General features: G+C 36.6%; 1 protein-coding gene across 2 annotated transcripts in view; it reads right to left on the bottom strand.

The window, feature by feature from the left end:
* The window catches only part of LOC106059938 (sodium-coupled monocarboxylate transporter 1-like), a 36,443-nt gene that overhangs the window by 11,094 nt on the left and 6,001 nt on the right, over positions 1-19,348 (bottom strand). For both annotated transcript variants that reach the window (XM_056020050.1, XM_013217647.2), the window contains exons 5-13: positions 16,212-16,279; positions 15,254-15,408; positions 14,924-15,064; positions 12,009-12,138; positions 9,864-9,952; positions 5,790-5,905; positions 4,558-4,625; positions 3,148-3,234; positions 576-745 (exon numbers count right to left, since the gene is read on the bottom strand). In XM_056020050.1, coding sequence (XP_055876025.1) covers positions 576-745; positions 3,148-3,234; positions 4,558-4,625; positions 5,790-5,905; positions 9,864-9,952; positions 12,009-12,138; positions 14,924-15,064; positions 15,254-15,408; positions 16,212-16,279 — 1,024 coding nt within the window. The remainder of the gene's footprint in view (positions 1-575; positions 746-3,147; positions 3,235-4,557; positions 4,626-5,789; positions 5,906-9,863; positions 9,953-12,008; positions 12,139-14,923; positions 15,065-15,253; positions 15,409-16,211; positions 16,280-19,348) is intronic.

Genomic DNA, 19,348 nt, shown 5'->3' with positions numbered 1-19,348 from the left:
AGCAAAGCGTAGTGAGAAAGTGATAGGAGCATAGCGTAGTGAGAAAGTGATAGGAGCAAAGCGTAGTGAGAAAGTGATAGGAGCATAGCGTAGTGAGAAAGTGATAGGAGCAAAGCGTAGTGAGAAAGTGATAGGAGCATAGCGTAGTGAGAAAGTGATAGGAGCAAAGCGTAGTGAGAAAGTGATAGGAGCATAGCGTAGTGAGAAAGTGATAGGAGCAAAGCGTAGTGAGAAAGTGATAGGAGCATAGCGTAGTGAGAAAGTGATAGGAGCATAGCGTAGTGAGAAAGTGATAGGAGCATAGCGTAGTGAGAAAACTAAAAGCATGAAATTGCGCAAAACAAAAACATTTGGTTAAAATATTTCTAATGGCACAGATTTATTATTGTTAGTTTTGATCTATTACAAATTTAATGACATGACTGATCCAAACTATTTTTGTTGTTGTATTTTCTTGTTTTATTCAATTACATATGCACCTAACTTATGTGGTTGAAGCAAATAGAGCAGGAAAGAGATCGGGGTGCCTGCAGTACACAAGCAGGTTAAGAAACACAACAATCTAAAGGCTCTACCTGCTGTCCACTGGAGACAAAGTCCTGTTCAGCAAATTGTGACCGAAGGCGCTTGCATTGCAATTGTTTGTGAAGTAGAGCGCTTCTTTTTGTGGTGGTTTGACTACGGCAGCGCCTATGCCAATCCACAACATTAAAGCCAGACTCCCTAAAAGGCTTGCGTAGGCGCCCTGTGAGCATTTTAAATACAAGTTGCAATAAAGTTAGCGATTAAATTTTATGAAGTCATCGATTAAGATTTCTGAAGACATCGATTCAGTTTTATGAAGATTAAAAAATAAAAAGCGAAAAAGTGTCAAATTGTTAAGGCGGTATCGATAAACAATGTAGCCATGACGACCGTGACTAGCAATCTGACTATAGCATACTTTATTTTGACATTTCTCCAACGTTCTGGATAATCACGTGATCTTTTATCGTGACGATTTTTTGAGATGTTCATACATGGTGGAAAACCTTTACAAGCTTGTTGGTGCCTCCGGTGTAGAAAGTAAAGGAAGAGTTCATAAGGCAGGTTTGTTCAAAAGTATCTGAGAATTTGGTGTGAACTTTGAAGCTCATTAGAATGACATTTTCTTAGAACTTGTGTTTGTAGCACAGACTACTTTTACTATAGAGGAGCCACTCTCTACGACTTACGACTTAGTGAGAACAAAACAACGGGCGGTAAAAAGGGAGATTTGGCACTAAGATTAACTGTCGCGCATTGAGATAGTTAAATGTTCCTATTATAGGTCATCTTTTAGTTGTAGCTAGTTGGCAACAGTGATGTTCAGTTTAGAGTCCTCAAAATTGTTTAGATTGTCGTGAAAATCTCCAATAGAATTGGCGTTAGGAAGACACATAACCTTTTTCCCGACCTACTGCGCGTGACATCTCTGTGTGCTTACTAGTAGTATACCATAAAACGGATATTTATGAATATATTATACAGTTAGGCTGGATTAATTAGGTACAATAACACACACATTGAGTTTGTATATTCTGTTATCCGTTTTCATAACTGCCTAGGATAATAAAATGAGGATGACGATGATTTGTCCCTAATAAACAAAAAGCTGCAAATTATCGATTTAAAGACTTGCATAGGCGTAGCCAGGAATTTATTTTTTTAGTGTTTTTGGGGGCCCCCTCATATATATATATATACATATATGACTTATTGAAGAACAAAACAACTGGCGAAATAGAGAGAGAGAGAGCGAGAGAGAGAGCGAGAGAGAGAGAGAGAGAGAGACAATATGCTCTTTCTGGAGTTAGTGGAAAGACAGTAGACACCCCGACCTTGCTAGGTAGGGGGGCTTATATGAAGCCCCGACGCCAAAAATATTTTCCGGTATTTGAAAAAAAAAATGCATAGTCTGATGTATCTGTAGTGCATTATCCTACAGCACTACTATTCAAAAATTGTTCTTCCCTAACCAAATCTGTTATTCACTGCACTTCATTAATGGAGTCAACGACTGATAGAAATTGGTAACGAGTTTCGCTTAAGTTTTTTATTGGAGATTGAGGGTAACCATAAAAATCCCTTTTGGTTACACTCAAGAAATTTGATGACTGTAGTTTGATTTAGCTTTTTATTGAAAGGGAGAACTTTATCGTCAAAACCATCTGTTTGGGATTTTTAAACTCACAACTCCTTTAGCTACATTCATAGAGGAGGTGACTGTAGTTAATTAGTTTAGTTTAATATTTAAATGGGATTTTTAACCTCAAAATTCTCTGTAGGGGGTTTTGAGCTCAAACCCTCTAAAGGGGGGGGGGTAAATTTAAAGCCCTCTGGAGGGGGTTTAAACTAAAATTCCCTTCGGCTACGCCCATATAATTTGATGACTGTAGTTTGCGTTAGTTTTTTTCTATTGCAGAGCTGAGTTAACGTAAAAAAAAAAACAACAAACAACTTTGGAGAAGGTTTGTAACTACGTTCAGGGTTAGGGTGACTGACTTTTTTGTTTCCTTTGTTGTTTTCTAGAAGACGAGTGTGTTAAAATTAAAAATATAAAATACCGCCAGGGCTGCGCCGATGCAAGGGATAGTTTAACATTAAAATATCACATACAATAAACAAAATTAAAGCAAAAACTAAATCCCTACCCCCCGCCATGCGGGGTGGATTTCATTTAATTTCGAGGGCGGGGTTAACACTGTATCCCGGTTAAGCCAATGAAAACTTAAAGCAAATGATAGATGACAGTAGTTTCTTGTTAGAGCTTGTTTAGTAGTTAATCAAAACTAGCACCAACACATGCTATATAATGTCTGGGAAAAGAACTTGGGGCCAAGGTATAGGAGCACTTCGAGAGTGGGGTTAGAGGGGCGCTCCTTTGCCACTTCGAGAGTGGGGTTAGAGGGGCGCTCCTTTGCCACTTCGAGAGTGGGGTTAGAGGGGCGCTCCTTTGCTACTTCGAAACGTCGTTTCTGTGACGACTGATTGATGGAGTACAATGCGTAATTTCACATTGTAACACAGTGACCCAGCTATGACATAAACTTGGTGAACAACTCTATGAATGAAGATATTTAGTGCAGACAATTTGCAAACGTTAACTGTACCTATCTAAGACCTTACCAAGGAGTTACTCCAAGGGAAAAACATTCCCAAAGAAAACAAACCAAGCTGAGGACCTCCAAAAAGCCCATGCAGTGAAATCACAACCTGTTAGGACAAGAGTTTTCATTAGTGTTCTACTGGCTGGTGGATTTCCTGGTATACAAAGAACATCTGGTCACTAGTTTTGTTTAGTCCGAAAGCTGGTCACTAATTCTATAACGCCATGAGAATTGAATGCTATCTTAACAGTGATGTCTAAAATCATAACAGATATTATTATGGTTGAGTGACACAAACCGCTTGGCTACCTATCAAGTTTGAATCCCGACTCGAGCTGAAAGTTTGCAGATCTGCCTTAATTAAAGCCACGACAGAAAAGTTCTCCCATATCCCCCCTCCTCAGGTACCACAAAAGAGATAGGTCCAGAACTTACTGAGCTTGATTAGGAAAGTCGCCCTTATAGAAAAGTAATAAAAAAACAAGTCAAAGAAAAAAATAACAAAAAAAGTGTTAAAAAGAGGTTATATAACGAAAAAACCGCCTGCTAATTATCTCAATACTGCAAGATTTATTTCCATTTTAAAAATTTAAAACAATATTAATTACCACAAATTAATTAACTCATTGGTTAATTGTTTGATTGATTCATGAGTATTCAATGACAATGAATAATTGTGCAAAATTTCAACTTGATCTGAGAATGGAGACGTGTTAAAGAATCCTCCCAGACAGACAGACAGACAGAGTAAATTGAAAAAAAAACTCTTGATAAAAAAAATTCCATTGAGAAGTGATTGGCCGATAGTTCACTATAAAATTTGAAACAACAATACATTTTTCTAATAATATAAGAATTGCAAAGAAAAAATTACTAATAAACAAGGTTACAAAGATTGTTTGTGTGGAAACACAAACTCGAAATCAGCCCCCTAAAGTGTGATCTAAATGAGACTGATGGACAGACAGACCGCACAAAACTAAAAGAGGCTATTCTCCTTTTGGGAGGCCGCTAAATAGGAATAAGTAAATTGTTAATAAAATTAAACTTAGACATTTGAATCAAGATTACATGTAAAATCACTCACTAAATTTCGAATATTATTTGAATTTAAAGTGCTTGTCAAAAGAAAACAAGAAAAATAATAGAAAGAAATAATTTAAAAAAAATGACAGAATTTCCATTCTACAACTTAAAATAACCACAAAAAAAAAATAATTAATAAACATTTTTTTGTAGTTCAAACCGGGTTTCAAACTCTTGATTATGACACCAAGAGCTCCTCGAAAGTACGATGCTACCCATTATAACGGTAAAACTGGAGTGTGGCCAAACAGCAAGTAATTCTTGTCTCAGCGATATACATTAACTGTTGTTGTTGTTTTTTTGAGATGATCTTCCATGTATTCATGAAATCCGAACCAATTACCTGCAGGATTCCTCCAAGATGAGCGACGACGAATGTCATAGCTAGGCACGCTGCTCCTAGAAGAAGAGCTGAGACCAAGTCAGAAACGTTTGAGAACATTCTTTTGTTAATGGCTTTTTTCCCCTTATAATAATATATACATACTAAACAAGAAAAATATTTTTAAATACTTTTTTTTTTCAAAAGACAGTACCCCATTTAGTCCGTTTCAAAAACTGATGTTGGACCAAGACCTATATCTAAGTCACAAGCCAAATTTAAATTTTTTTTTTTTTTTTTTTACTTCCAAAATGATAACGGTCAGACAAAAGTTTTCTCCGTGTGGCCAACGAGCTGGTCATTCTTGTCTCAGCTATATATATATATTAACTGTTAAAATTCTAGGAAAATCGTTAAAGCTTTTTTTGAGATCGGCTGTCCATGTTGATTTCTGGATGGTTCCAGGCTCTATGAAGTTCTGAATAACTTCTGATTTGAATAGAGTTAGGCTAAGACTAAGACTGCTTTATTGATCCTTACGGAAATTTGTTGTGATTACAAGGACTCTTTTCTCATATAAAGACAACACAACAGAAAAATACACATAAATACAACAGACACAACATAAAGAGTTCATTCAGCGACTACACACAGGTATCTTGATGCTTTTCATGTTCCCTGATCAATGAGTAGCGGTGATAGAGTCTGACCGAGTGAGGTACGAACGAGTTTTTGTACCGTAGAGTTATTGTAGAGTTATTGTAATAAATAAATATGAAAATGAATATAAATGAATATATTACATTCGCCAACCACACGATGATCTGTCGACCGTCTTTCTCCCTTCCTCTCTGATACTTAAATATATTATTGATGGGATTTTGAATTTCGGGATTGTTAGGACGCCCTGAGTCCACCCAACTCCCCCGATATGTACCTGATATTAGTTGGGGAAGAGTAAAGGCGGTTGGTCGTTGTGCTGGCCACATGACACTTCCGTTAACCGTCAGCCATAAAAACAGATGCGACTTTTACATCATCTGACCTATAGACCGCAAGGTTTGGAAGTTCCAAATACGGTATTATTTACAATAGAATGTTCCAAATAAGGCATTTTTTACATTAGAATGTTCCAAAACGGCATTATTTACAATATAATGTTCCAAATACGGCATTATTTATAATAGAATGTTCCAAATACGGTATTATTTACAATAGAATGTCTTCTTGTTCTATTTAGACAATGAACGCACCTAGTAGTTGGGATAGAAACCTGGCCTTGGAGTCGCTGATATCCTTGACAAAGTAAGCCTTGACCAGATCTTCCATCAGACAGGCAGCCACAGAGTTTAGACCTGATGACATCGTGCTGAAAATGAACCAATTATTCGGACTGTCAACAAAAGTTTATAGTTGTACTAGACATATGTTACCCGCGACCCGCGGGTCTTTATTTGCGCATTACTGTCGATATAGTAACTGAGAGTGAGAGTAAACAATTAAACGAAATAATAATGTAATAAGTAAAGCGAATGTGTCAATGTAAAAATAGTGTGAATGAAGCTATCAAATCAGAATAGCTAATTGGCTTAAATCCATTTTTAAAAAAAATGTAGGCCTACATATATTTGATTAAAATTTGAGATGAATAGACTAAATTTTGTATGTTCATGTGTATAAAGTATAAAGTAGATCTTGAGGTAGACATAGATCTAAATCTACACTAATCTAGAGCTTTAATAGACTATTGAGTTCATTCTGTGCTGCGCATGCGTGAACTTTTTTTCATGAATGAATATAGGCCTATCTCAACACGGCTACGCAGCTTTAGCGAACAGCGAACGAATATATTAAAAATGCTTTAGAAAAACAAATTTGAATGTTAATTGATTAAAATATGAAATGAATGGACAATAATTAGTATGTTTATGTGTTAAAGCATAAAACTATCTTTGCGAAGAGAAGTTTTATCATCTTAGAGTTCAATAAGAGTTTTAGACCTAGGCCTAGCTAGGAATAGACTCAGTAGAGAGATGTGTTAATGTGTAACCATTAGGTAATGTCTAATGAAATAATGTTCGCCAGGAAATCTGTAGTCACAGATATCAGGAACTAATTTATGTAAAAAATGCTTTTGGGTAATCTAGTGGATTGGATTTAGATGTATGTTAAACGTAGCTAATGATCCTTTCACGTTATTTCTCTTTCGCTACGAAAATAAAATTAGTTTTGAGAAAATGGGTTTACCCGAAGTCGATACATTCCTATCTATTAAAAGCGAAAAGAGCGATAGCTTTGTTAAATGAATGGGATTATAAAGTGAAAAATTAAACGAAATAATGTTTAGTACGCGATTCATGAATGAATATAGATCTAGGCCTATCTCAACTCGGCTTCGCAGCTTTCGTAAGTGTATGTAGCTTTAGAAAACCAAATTTGAATGTTTATTTGATCAAAATATGAAATGAATGGACTTTAATTAATATGTTTATGTGTTAAAGTATAAAACTATCTGTTCGAAGAGAAGTTTTATCATCTTAGAGTTGAATTAGAGTTTTAGATCTAGGGATGGGATTATAAAGTAAACAATTAAACGAATTAATATTTAGTACGCGATTCATTACGGAATTGTCTAATGAAAGAATGTTCGTCAGGAAATCTGTAATCACAGATATAAGGAACTAATTAATGTAAAAAATGCTTTTGAAACACAAAATTGAAGGTTAATTTTATTATATAATGAAATCAATGGATCTTCTTTTGTATTTTCATGTGTCAAAGTAAAAAACTATCTGCGCGAAGTGTATTTCTTAAAATTAGATCTAGGTCTAAATCCTTTCTATCTTTTCTCATGTCAACATTGTAGACATGGCCTAGATCCATAAAATACTATAGCTGTAATAGAGTCGGACAACTTTATTTTTTTTGAGGGTCTTAAGTTTGTTTTAGGGCTACAATACATACACTACGGTCTAAGTTAGTACCCCAGGAACATTCCTGCCTAGTTTTATCAAGATTGGTCAAGCGGCGGTTTTGATGTCTATAAGTAACATACATCCATACATACATACATACACCACACATTCTACTTTATAATATAGATAACTTGTGTAACTTGTGTCACAATATTTGCGTGTGGCACTACAGTAAAGGGATTGAATTATATTCATCTCATACTCGTCCAACTTTATTGGCATTATCTCCCTTGCATTTTTATACACAGAAACCGAAGTCCGAGAAACAAAGGTAATGCAATTTTTAAGTTTCAGGAAATTAGCTTCGTGGTAGTCGAGTGGTAAAACGCTTGGCTTCTGTGCCGAGGAGTGTCTAGTTTGAATCCTGACTGGGATTTGATTTGGGATTTAGCACTACCCAGTGTCCACCCAACTCTAATGAGTTACATTGTGGAGGAAAAGATTGTTGTGTTGGCTACATTAAACCCTGGTTAACAGTTCACTCTAACGAGTTACATTGTGGAGGTAAAGATTGTTGTGTTGGCTACATGACACCCTTGTTAACAGTACACTCTAATGAGTTACATTGTGGAGGTAAAGATTGTTGTGTTGGCTACATTAAACCCTGGTTAACAGTTCACTCTAACGAGTTACATTGTGGAGGTAAAGATTGTTGTGTTGGCTACATTAAACCCTGGTTAACAGTTCACTCTAACGAGTTACATTGTGGAGGTAAAGATTGTTGTGTTGGCTACATTAAACCCTGGTTAACAGTTCACTCTAACGAGTTACATTGTGGAGGTAAAGATTGTTGTGTTGGCTACATTAAACCCTGGTTAACAGTTCACTCTAACGAGTTACATTGTGGAGGTAAAGATTGTTGTGTTGGCTACATTAAACCCTGGTTAACAGTTCACTCTAACGAGTTACATTGTGGAGGTAAAGATTGTTGTGTTGGCTACATTAAACCCTGGTTAACAGTTCACTCTAACGAGTTACATTGTGGAGGTAAAGATTGTTGTTTTGGCTACATGACACCCTTGTTAACAGTTCACTCTAACGAGTTACATTGTGGAGGTAAAGATTGTTGTGTTGGCTACATAACACCCTGGTTAACAGTTCACTCTAACGAGTTACATTGTGGAGGTAAAGATTGTTGTGTTGGCTACATTAAACCCTGGTTAACAGTTCACTCTAACGAGTTACATTGTGGAGGTAAAGATTGTTGTGTTGGCTACATGACACCCTGGTTTACAGTACACTCTAATGAGTTACATTGTGGAGGTAAAGATTGTTGTGTTGGCTACATGACACCCTGGTTTACAGTACACTCTAATGAGTTACATTGTGGAGGTAAAGATTGTTGTGTTGGCTACATTAAACCCTGGTTAACAGTTCACTCTAACGAGTTACATTGTGGATGTAAAGATTGTTGTGTTGGCTACATTAAACCCTGGTTAACAGTTCACTCTAACGAGTTACATTGTGGAGGTAAAGATTGTTGTGTTGGCTACATTAAACCCTGGTTAACAGTTCACTCTAACGAGTTACATTGTGGATGTAAAGATTGTTGTGTTGGCTACATGACACCCTTGTTAACAGTTCACTCTAATGAGTTACATTGTGGAGGTAAAGATTGTTGTGTTGGCTACATGACACCCTTGTTAACAGTACACTCTAATGAGTTACATTGTGGAGGTAAAGATTGTTGTGTTGGCTACATTAAACCCTGGTTAACAGTTCACTCTAATGAGTTACATTGTGGAGGTAAAGATTGTTGTGTTGGCTACATTAAACCCTGGTTTACAGTACACTCTAATGAGTTACATTGTGGATGTAAAGATTGTTGTGTTGGCTACATGACACCCTTGTTAACAGTACACTCTAATGAGTTACATTGTGGAGGTAAAGATTGTTGTGTTGGCTCGAGACCATTCGTTATGGAAAGTCTTAACTCTGACCCGCAACGTCACAGCCTGTGGGAAGTTTAGACCAATAGCTAATTTGCACGTCACAGGTCAGTACGAAATGGCAACTAGCTATTGGTCTCCATCGCTTACAGGTTGTGACGTTGCAGGTCAGTGTTGAGTTCTTCATTAACGAATGGTCTCGGTTGGCTACATGTCATCCTTGTTAACAGTTCAAACACATGTTGCTTTACAATATCTCTCTCATAGCTATGAAAGAGTCTGAAATGAGGTATATTTGCCCCCTTAACTTACAAAAAATGACAGAATGAAATTATTAGCTTATATCAGGAAGATGTATTTTAATAAATAAATAATAATTTAAAAAACAAAAGAGATATTTGACTAGTGTTCGAAGCGTTGATGAAGAGACTCACTTGTGTAGCTGTACACACCTCTGACTAACCTGAGTGAGCAACTAAAAAGACCTGCTACAAACAGACCAGGGAGCAGCACAATATCACTGAGGACATCCATTACGAACAGTGGGACGATCTGCAACACACAAGTCCAATGAAATCGATTTCACATTTATCTTGTGGGTAATTTTTTTGTATCAATGCCGTGAATTAGTCTGGACAAGGGTGGTGTGGAACTAAATAACTGCTGCATTAAATTAAGATTGATTTATATTTATTAAAAAATCTGACTGTTTAACTGGAAGTGGAAAAAATGGAGAGGTTGGGGTTTCCTGCCAGAATACTATGTGGAAGAGGGAGTAATGATCAAAATAAACAATATATTTATCCCAGGAACAAATCAACAAGAGTCGCCATTTCTAAATTGTAAGTATATATGTATGTATTTATGTATGTCCTGCATAGAAATCAAAACCGTTTGAGCAATCTTCTTAAAACTTGACAGAAATGTTCGTTGGGTGCCAACTGGAACGGTAACGTATGTATAGTAGCCCTAAAACAAACTTAAGACCCTCAAAAAAAAAGTTGCCCAACTCTATGAAAGTATTAGTATCTTATAAATCTAGGCCATGTTTACCAAAGTTTACATGAGAAAAGATCGAAAGGATCTAGATCTAGTTTTAAGAACTACACTTTGCACATATAGTTTTTTACTTTGACACATGAAAATTACAAAATATAATCTATTGATTTCATTATTTAATAAAATTAATTTTCAAATTTGTCTTGCAAAAGCATTTTTACATAAATTCGTTCCTTATATCTGCGAATTTTAGTCCTGACTTACATTTTTACATTAGACAAGACCGAAATGTTACACATCTATCTATTCCTAGGTCTAAACTATAAGATGTTAGAACTTCTCTTCGCAAAGATAGTTTTATACTTTAACATATAAGCATACTAATTATAGTCTATTCATTTCATATTTTAATCAAATTAACATTCAAATTTGTTTTTCTAAAGCATTTTTATACATTCGTTCGCTATAGCTGCTAAGCCGAATTGACATACATTTTAATAGTTCCATTCATGATTCCGTACATCTAATAAAAAAGGTCATGCAAAGGTTATGCATGACTAAATGCATGACGCGTAGGACGTAATCATCTTCTTTTTTGAAGTAACGTCTGTATTATATAAGATAAGATGCATGCGCAGAGCGAAGCCTCACACACGAGCAGAAAGAACTCTATCCAAGCCAATATTTAACTCTAGATTAGTTTAGATCTAGGCTATCTCTAACTCAAGATGATATAACTACTTTATACTTTAACACATGAACATACAAAATAAAGTCTATTCATTTCATATTTTAATCTAATATATGTAGACCTACAAGCAAATGTTTTTATTTAAAAAAATAGATTTAGATCTAGGTCGATTAACTATTTTGATAGCTCCATTCATACTATTTTTTAAATTCACGCATTCGCTTTCTTATAGCATTATTATTTCGTTTAATTGTTTCCAAAACACTCTCAGTGACTATATCGACAGTGATACGCAAATTAAGTCCCGAGGGACTTAGCATATATACATATATCATCTGCTTACCTGAGATTGGAAATAGGCCGCCCATTTATGGTCAAGTTAGGAGAAATTCCTTTTAGAGTTTCCATCATATTATACTCTAGAAATATGTTAAAAAGAGCTGGAGAGAGAATGCAACCTTGTCACACTCCTCTATTGGGTGTCCTAAAACAATTGGGTTGTTTCTGTGTTTTCTTTCGTTAAAACTCAAATCCTAGTCTTGTTGTTCAATCCGTCGATCTGATTGGATGACCTTAACCTGATTATTTAATTGGATGACCCTAACCTGATGATACTGGCCTTAATCTAATGAGGTAATTCTATGATCTCATTTGACGATCCTCATCTGATATCCAAATTTGAAGAACCTTATCTGAAGAACCAATTTGATGGCTCTGATTAAACTAATAGGATGATCCTAATTTGACGAACTATTTGAATTATACTAATTTGATGAACCAATTTCTTGACGTATGCGCTGGGCAAAGTAATGTAACACCTAGTCTGACTTTAACCCCCTTCCTCTCTCCCCCCAAAAAACTAATAAAAAGACCATCCTATTTAAAAGTAATTGATGATGAGAATCTAAAGAGACCCACTTGTCCAGGGTACTTGGCTAATCCAGCTAAGATCGGATCACAGTTCTCGTAGAATGCCGACATGAAGAAACCAATCAACCAGCAGAGGTAAAGAATGAGGCTCATGCCCGGCAGGTTCACCCACATCGCTCTAAAAGACACACACACACACACACTATAGTAAATAGTTACAAGCAAAATAGAAAAAAAATACTTTGAAAATAAAAACTTATAAAAGGAAAAAAATGCACGATTATACCAGTATCTTAATATTTTCTTTTTTTTTAAATAATTAATTACCAATAATTAATAAAATTATTTTTTTTGGTTGATTCATGCGTTGACATAGACAATGAATAATTGTGCAAAGATTCAACTTGATCCGACAATGAGAAGTGGGAGAAATAACTTGGACATAATTTGTACCAGACAGACGGACAGACAGAGTGAGTTGATAGAAGCTTTGAAAAAAAATAAGCCTATCGCACCCAGTGTAGGGATATTTCACAACGTAGGCCATCAAATAGATTTATTTTTAGAATTTCTCAGGACCTGGTGGATGCCTTGCTATTAATATGTGATTTGAAATCCAAACTGCAACCATCGTGACGAGTAAGTAAAGACTGTAGGTCATTGTACTGGCTGTACAACAGCCTTGTTACCGGTTGGATTATAAAATACTGCTTGACACATCACGTGCTCTGAACACAAATAGCTGTATATTGAAAAGTTTTGCTTTACTAATTGTAGTCTAGCCCAGCGCCTCTCAAACTGTAAGGTTTTAAAAAGTAATTTATATAATTAAGAAATCTAGCACACTACTTTCCAGAGGTGTATCAGCAACAGGATGGCTGCCTGGTCGTGCGGTTTGCGCGCTGGACTGTCGTTCGGACATATCGATGATTCCGGGTTCAAACCCTGCAAACTCCCATCCCCCGTCGTCCTGCGGGAGGTTTAAACTAGGAAGTAAATTATCTTCAACTCTGAAGTAACATCCGAAACATGTCAAATATTTGACAAACATTTGACAAGAAGATCGAGTCCAAACGTTCTATAGAAGGAAATATTTTAATACGTCATGCGATTCTAGAGTCAGTCTTTCAGACATCACAACGTACAGATCTCGTCACAGTGTGGGCGTTCTGTTCACGTGAACAAAACAAGCGCCCTCTATAAGACGTCTAAATGAGTAACACGAAGATGATCTCTCACGACGATCACGCTCAATACAGACGTACTGGCGCAAGAGCTTTGATGGTCACACTCCCCTTTTTTTTTTTACCTAATTTATCCCGCTTTTTTTTTTTTGTTTGCACTAGGTTGCTCAGTGCGCTGTAAACTCCAAGAAAATGCACTTCTGCAGCTCTCATTGCTTTGGCGTGGGAATACCGCTGGGGACTTACAGTGCTCCTTCAACCAACTGACTAACAGGGGCGTGAATGTAGTGTGTTACCGTAAGGGGCGTTATTAGAAGATCGAGAAAAACGTATCTAACTAACACTGGTGCAATTAATACTTGTATCACCAATAGTGGTCTCACTAACACTGGTCTCACCAACACTGGCCTAACCAACACTGGTCTAACCATCACTAGCCTCACCAACACTGGTCTCACTAACACTGGTCTCACCAACACTGGTCTAACCAACACTGGTCTAACCAACACTAGCCTCACCAACACTGGTCTCACCAACACTGGTCTAACCAACACTGGTCTCACCAACACTGGTCTAACCAACACTGGTCTAACCAACACTAGCCTCACCAACACTGGTCTAACCAACACTGGTCTAACCAACACTAGCCTCACCAACACTGGTCTAACCAACACTGGTCTCACCAACACTGGTCTCACCAACACTGGTCTAACCAACACTAGCCTCACCAACACTGGTCTCACCAACACTGCTCTCACCAACACTAGCCTCACCAACACTGGTCTCACCAACACTGGTGTCACCAACACTGGTCTCACCAACACTGGTCTCACCAACACTGGTCTCACCAACACTAGCCTCACCAACACTGGTCTCAACAACACTTGTCTCACCAACACTGGTCTCACCAACACTGGTCTCACCAACACTGGTCTCACCAACACTAGCCTCACCAACACTGGTCTCACCAACACTGGTGTCACCAACACTGGTCTCACCAACACTAGCCTCACCAACACTAGCCTCACCAACACTGGTCTCACCAACACTGGCCTCACCAACACTGGTCTCACCATTGATATTCTTAAGAATGTATAATATCCTGGTTAATTCATCTTTCTATCAAGGCTCTTGGTTCGTAGAAACCAATACCATAATGCTTCTTGTGCTTGTAGACAATCTAGTATAGACTGCAACCATTCTAGTAGTTAGGCTATGTAGTATTGACTCTCCAACAGTTTTTGTAATTGGACTATTTAGTATATTCTCTCTGGATGAGGTTATTTGATTAAAGTCATATCTTCTCTTTAAGACAAATTTAATCGTGTATAGTAGTGAAGGCTTCAGATCTTTTCAATGTTTAATTTGTAATTTCCAGTAGTGTGTTTTATTCATCAGTCATAACAATAATAATTTTTTTTTGCTTAAGCAGGATTCTAATTTATTTTTTTTTTCAAATTTCTCTATAAATTTTGTAGAAGTGTTATTTTAATAATTTCTTTGCAATGATTTTCAAAAGATGTATCATTAATAATGTAATAAATTGAACTTTTTGTATGATGACGTTTTTTTCTCCACTTGATCTGCTGTTATATAAGATCACAAAAATAATTGAGTTTGAAATGACCTTACTCGTTGTTTCAAAGCAGTTGCTACACATTCTTTGTCCTGGGTGTACCAACTACATTACAAGTAAAACACTTAACATTGGTTAACTAATATGTTGTGTTTTAATGGGAGGAAACATGAACTATATTATATGTTTCAATTGCTACATACATTTTTGCTTTACATAATGTCGGACAGGTGACAGCCCTCTGAACCATCACCTGGTTCACTCCGAAAATAGGAAGCCAGGAGAAGAGACCTCCTATGACCAGTGACCACACGCTGTGCCTGACAGACGGATATAGGCCAAGTCTGGAGAATATTAAGTATTTTAGTGTTCTATCTATCTATCTATCTATCTATCTATCTATCTATCTATCTATCTATCTATCTATCTATCTATCTATCTATCTATCTATCTATCTATCTATCTATCTATCTATCTATCTATCTTTTCACTAACATCTTTTAACAATGCCAAAACTAGATCCACTTACTTACTCTAAATATTCAGCTCTGTCTGTCCTCTCTATAGACCCCCACGCTGCCATGACACCGCCAACAGCATGCTGTCCCTTCATAAGCAAAACAATCAAACTTGACAAGATGACAAAGACCTGGAATGTATCTGTCCACAGAACTGCTTTCATGCCACCCTGACGAAGGAACAATTGCACATTTATCTATGAGTCGTAATCTAAGTTAGTTTCTCCAAACTTACACAGACAAACAATCAGGGGCGTAGCTAGAAATTTTCCATTGTTTTGGGGCCCGGGGGGGGGGGGGGCTTGACCTCAGCTTGATCCGAGATTGGATGTCGGAGAAATAACGTGTACAAACCTTTGACCAAACAGACAGAGAGAGTTGATAGAAGCTTTGTAAAAAAAGGTGTTTTTCAACTTCTGTAATCATCAACCTTAGCAACCGATCTATTTATAGATCCTCCTGCCACACCTCCACAAAAAAGTAAAAAATTCACACCCATTCTCGTATCATGTTGAAAATTTAAACAATTATTTATTTTATCTAACAAAACATTAATACATTTTTAAAATTAGCCGATTAATCAATAAATTATTTGTAATTAATTATATTATTTGATAACGAATAAAGGAAATAATTTCTAAAGTATTGTGATGTATAGTTATGAGTGCGAAGTTATTTCCCTTAGATAGGCTTTGTTCTTTAAAAAAGGACTTTGAATAGTTAGCTTCTTACAATACATTATTTTGTAATTAAAGTCCCTCACAGTGATTGTGTAGGAAGCTCAATGACCAAGTTTGAAAGAAAGTCTGAGAGTATTGGTAATAAAATATTAAACGTCTTTAGAACTATCGTCTCAATCGCCAAGTCAACACAACCACAACTTACAGTACCTATAAAATGTTCAAAGTTTTAACAAAGTAAACATTAATTATATTGATCTACCCAAGTCTAGAGTCTAATTGATACTACTCACGAGAGCTGTGTAGACTGTAGAAACAGCCCCAACTGATAGAACAGATCCCCATAACGTAAATCCTGTTACTGGAAACATGAATAATGTTTTTACTTTAGTTCAAATTTTTCTGTTTTTTCTATAACATTTGTATAAGCAATCAATTTTATGCTTTCACCCTTTTGGAACTTATTTTATTTCTGATAAAATTACATAATTTTCGCGATTTTTTCTTTTGATATTAGTTCTCTTGTAAAGATGATGCATAGATACAGTAGTCAGATATCAACTTTGATCGCAATTCGTTTATTAATGTTCTACTTGTTATGATCCTTCGCTAAGATAGCGAGTTCTTGTTACATTTTAAACAAGGAAACATTTTAAAAATACATTTAAAACAACTTACAAAAACCATTAGACTATTTAAATTATAATAAAGTAAAAAAATGAAAATAAAAATAGTGCAAACCGGGTATCGAGCCCGTATAGAAGACATCCGCCAGATGTGTCAAAGTATGTATTTACCAATTCAGACTGCGGTTTTCATTCTTGTGTGATCATTTATTGATATTATCATTATATGGACATCTAGAACTAATACTAGACATAGACTTCAGATTTAAAACTTACGAGTTAATCTAGGTCTAGATCTCCTTCTAGATCTAGAAGTAATCTATATTACATTTACGTAAAAAAAAATATTAGTAAAGCTTAGATATTCTTTCAATAAAATTACAGGAACTTTAAATTTACTCTGTTATCGTATAATTTCGGAACACTATGGCTGACTATACCATGTTTTTAGCAGCCCCCGAAAGGGAAAAAGACGCTATTTGTTTTGTGTAGTTTGTCTGCTCGTCCGTCCCGTTTAGATCTCAGAAACTAGATGAGAAAATCAAAATCGCACATCATGATATTTTAGATCATTCAAAGTTCTGATGCAACGGCTACTTTTTCTTTTCCGAAAGTGACCCTCTAATTTTTAAAATTATCTATGCAAGCAGATTTTTCAAACAAATACACAACTTTTCAATGAAAAACTTCAGGGGAGGTACGTTTTTTATAAAGATCACAGACTTCTTCATTGACAACTCAAGCTTCATTCATAGATTCGCGCTTTGGTACAAACAAATTTGCATCTAAGGACACTATGGACAAAGTGTCAATGGATCAAAATAAAATATGTGTTCCATTCACTGGCGGATCCAGGGAGGGGGGCGGTTGGGGCGATCGCCCCCCCCCACTCGGCCGACCCCCCCCCCCCCCCCAAGGGGGAGTGGGCGGACGATTTATAGTATAGAATTCACACAATTTGTATGTGAATTTATTACTTATGTTAATAATATATACTAATTATTTATATTTCAACCTATTTTTAGATTATTTCGCCCCCCCCCCTTTCTAGTATTTTGGCCGATTTGGTAGGGTCGGGAGGGGCGATGGCATCAATCCGCCCCCCCCACTCGAAAGTTTATGGTGGGGGGGGGCGGTCCTATTTATTTGTAGAAATCGCAGCTTGCTAACAGAATCAATTAAATATCTATATGATTAAAACTTGTTATTGGTATTTTAACCGGTCATTATATAATTTCGTTCAGCTGTTGGCCGATTGGAAGGGGAAGAGTGAATACCTCCACCGCCCTTCCTATCTAAACCCTTTGAGTGGGGGGGGGGGGCGGTGCTGCTTTTATGGAGAAATCAAAGTATGTGAACAAAATTAGTCGAATATCGGACAAATCAATACTTTTTCTTTTTGTATTATAGTAAGAAATTACAAAATTAAAAAAATCTGTCACTAATATAATTTATATATGCTATAAAGTAAATTCTTCTATCGAGTCGCCCAACCCCTATTCTTTAATGCAAAATGCTATCAATAGCAGAAATTATAAAAAGGAGCGAGAATTAATAGTTTTCATTTTACCGCCCTTGCCCTTTCCAGACAGAGTTTGTGTAATTTGACATGAATTTATCATAACAATTTTAAGAAAGACTTTGCTTTGGAAAAGTTATAATTCAAACGAAATTTTTCAATATAACAGTCACGGTTGAGATGAGTTCAAAAGCCAGATAATGTTTTCCTAGTCGACTTTTTCCAACCTTTACTCTATCTCATATTTTTCTAGTTAAATAAATTTAGGACTATAACTCGCGATGTGTACTAGAATGCTATTGAATATTATTAATCGAATTTTTTTTTTCGGCCGCGATCCTCAAAACCTTAATCTAAATATGTGGGGTATCTAATCTTTTCAAAGAACAAATCGGTTTTATTTGCAATGTATTAAGGGACTATAAATTCATATTAGAATATTTTTTATCATTATTCAAAAGGCACTTTATAATAGAATGAATAATGAGCTGTAGGGCACGAGAATGCGTTACTGCAGTGAAGAATGCCAGAAAACGCTTTTAGCGTCAAGGGTGCGCCCCAAACCTCACTGATGAATAATAAGCTGTAGATGTCTGGAGAATGCGTTTCTGCAGTGAGAAATGCAAGAAAACGCATTTGGCGTCGGGGCTTCGCCCCGAACACCACTAATAAGTAATGAGCTGTAGATGTCAGGAGAATGTGTTTCAACCGTCAAAAATTCAAGAAAACGCTTTTGGCGTCGGGGCTTCGCCCCGAACCCCACTGATAAATAATGAGCTGTAGATGTCAGAAGGATGCGTTTCTGCAGTGAAAAATGCAAGAAAACGCATTTGGCGTCGGGGCTTCGCCCCGAACACCACTAATAAGTAATGAGCTGTAGATGTCAGGAGAATGCGTTTCAGCAGTGAAAAATGCAAGAAAACGCTTTTGGCGTCGGGGCTTCGCCCCGAGCCCCACTGATTAATAATGAGCTGTGGATGTCAGGAGAAGGCGTTTCAGTCGTGAAAAATGCAAGAAAACGCTTTTGGGCGTCGGGGCTTCGCCCCGAACCCCACTGATAAATAATGAGCTGTAGATGTCAGAAGAATGCGTTTCTGCAGAGAAAAATGCAAGAAAACGCTTTTGGGCGTCGGGGCTTCGCCCCGAACCCCACTGAAAAAGTTTACAGCGCTCTCCCAAACCCCCAAGCTTGCAAGAGAAAGACTGGTTTTTTTCTGTTTTTTTCGCCGAAGATTGAGAAACAGTCTTATTTTATTCTCATATATCGAATATATATATATATATA

Source organism: Biomphalaria glabrata, chromosome 2 (genome assembly GCF_947242115.1).
Source record: "Biomphalaria glabrata chromosome 2, xgBioGlab47.1, whole genome shotgun sequence".
Lineage (NCBI taxonomy): Eukaryota > Metazoa > Mollusca > Gastropoda > Planorbidae > Biomphalaria > Biomphalaria glabrata.
This window is presented reverse-complemented; position numbering and strand designations above follow the sequence as displayed.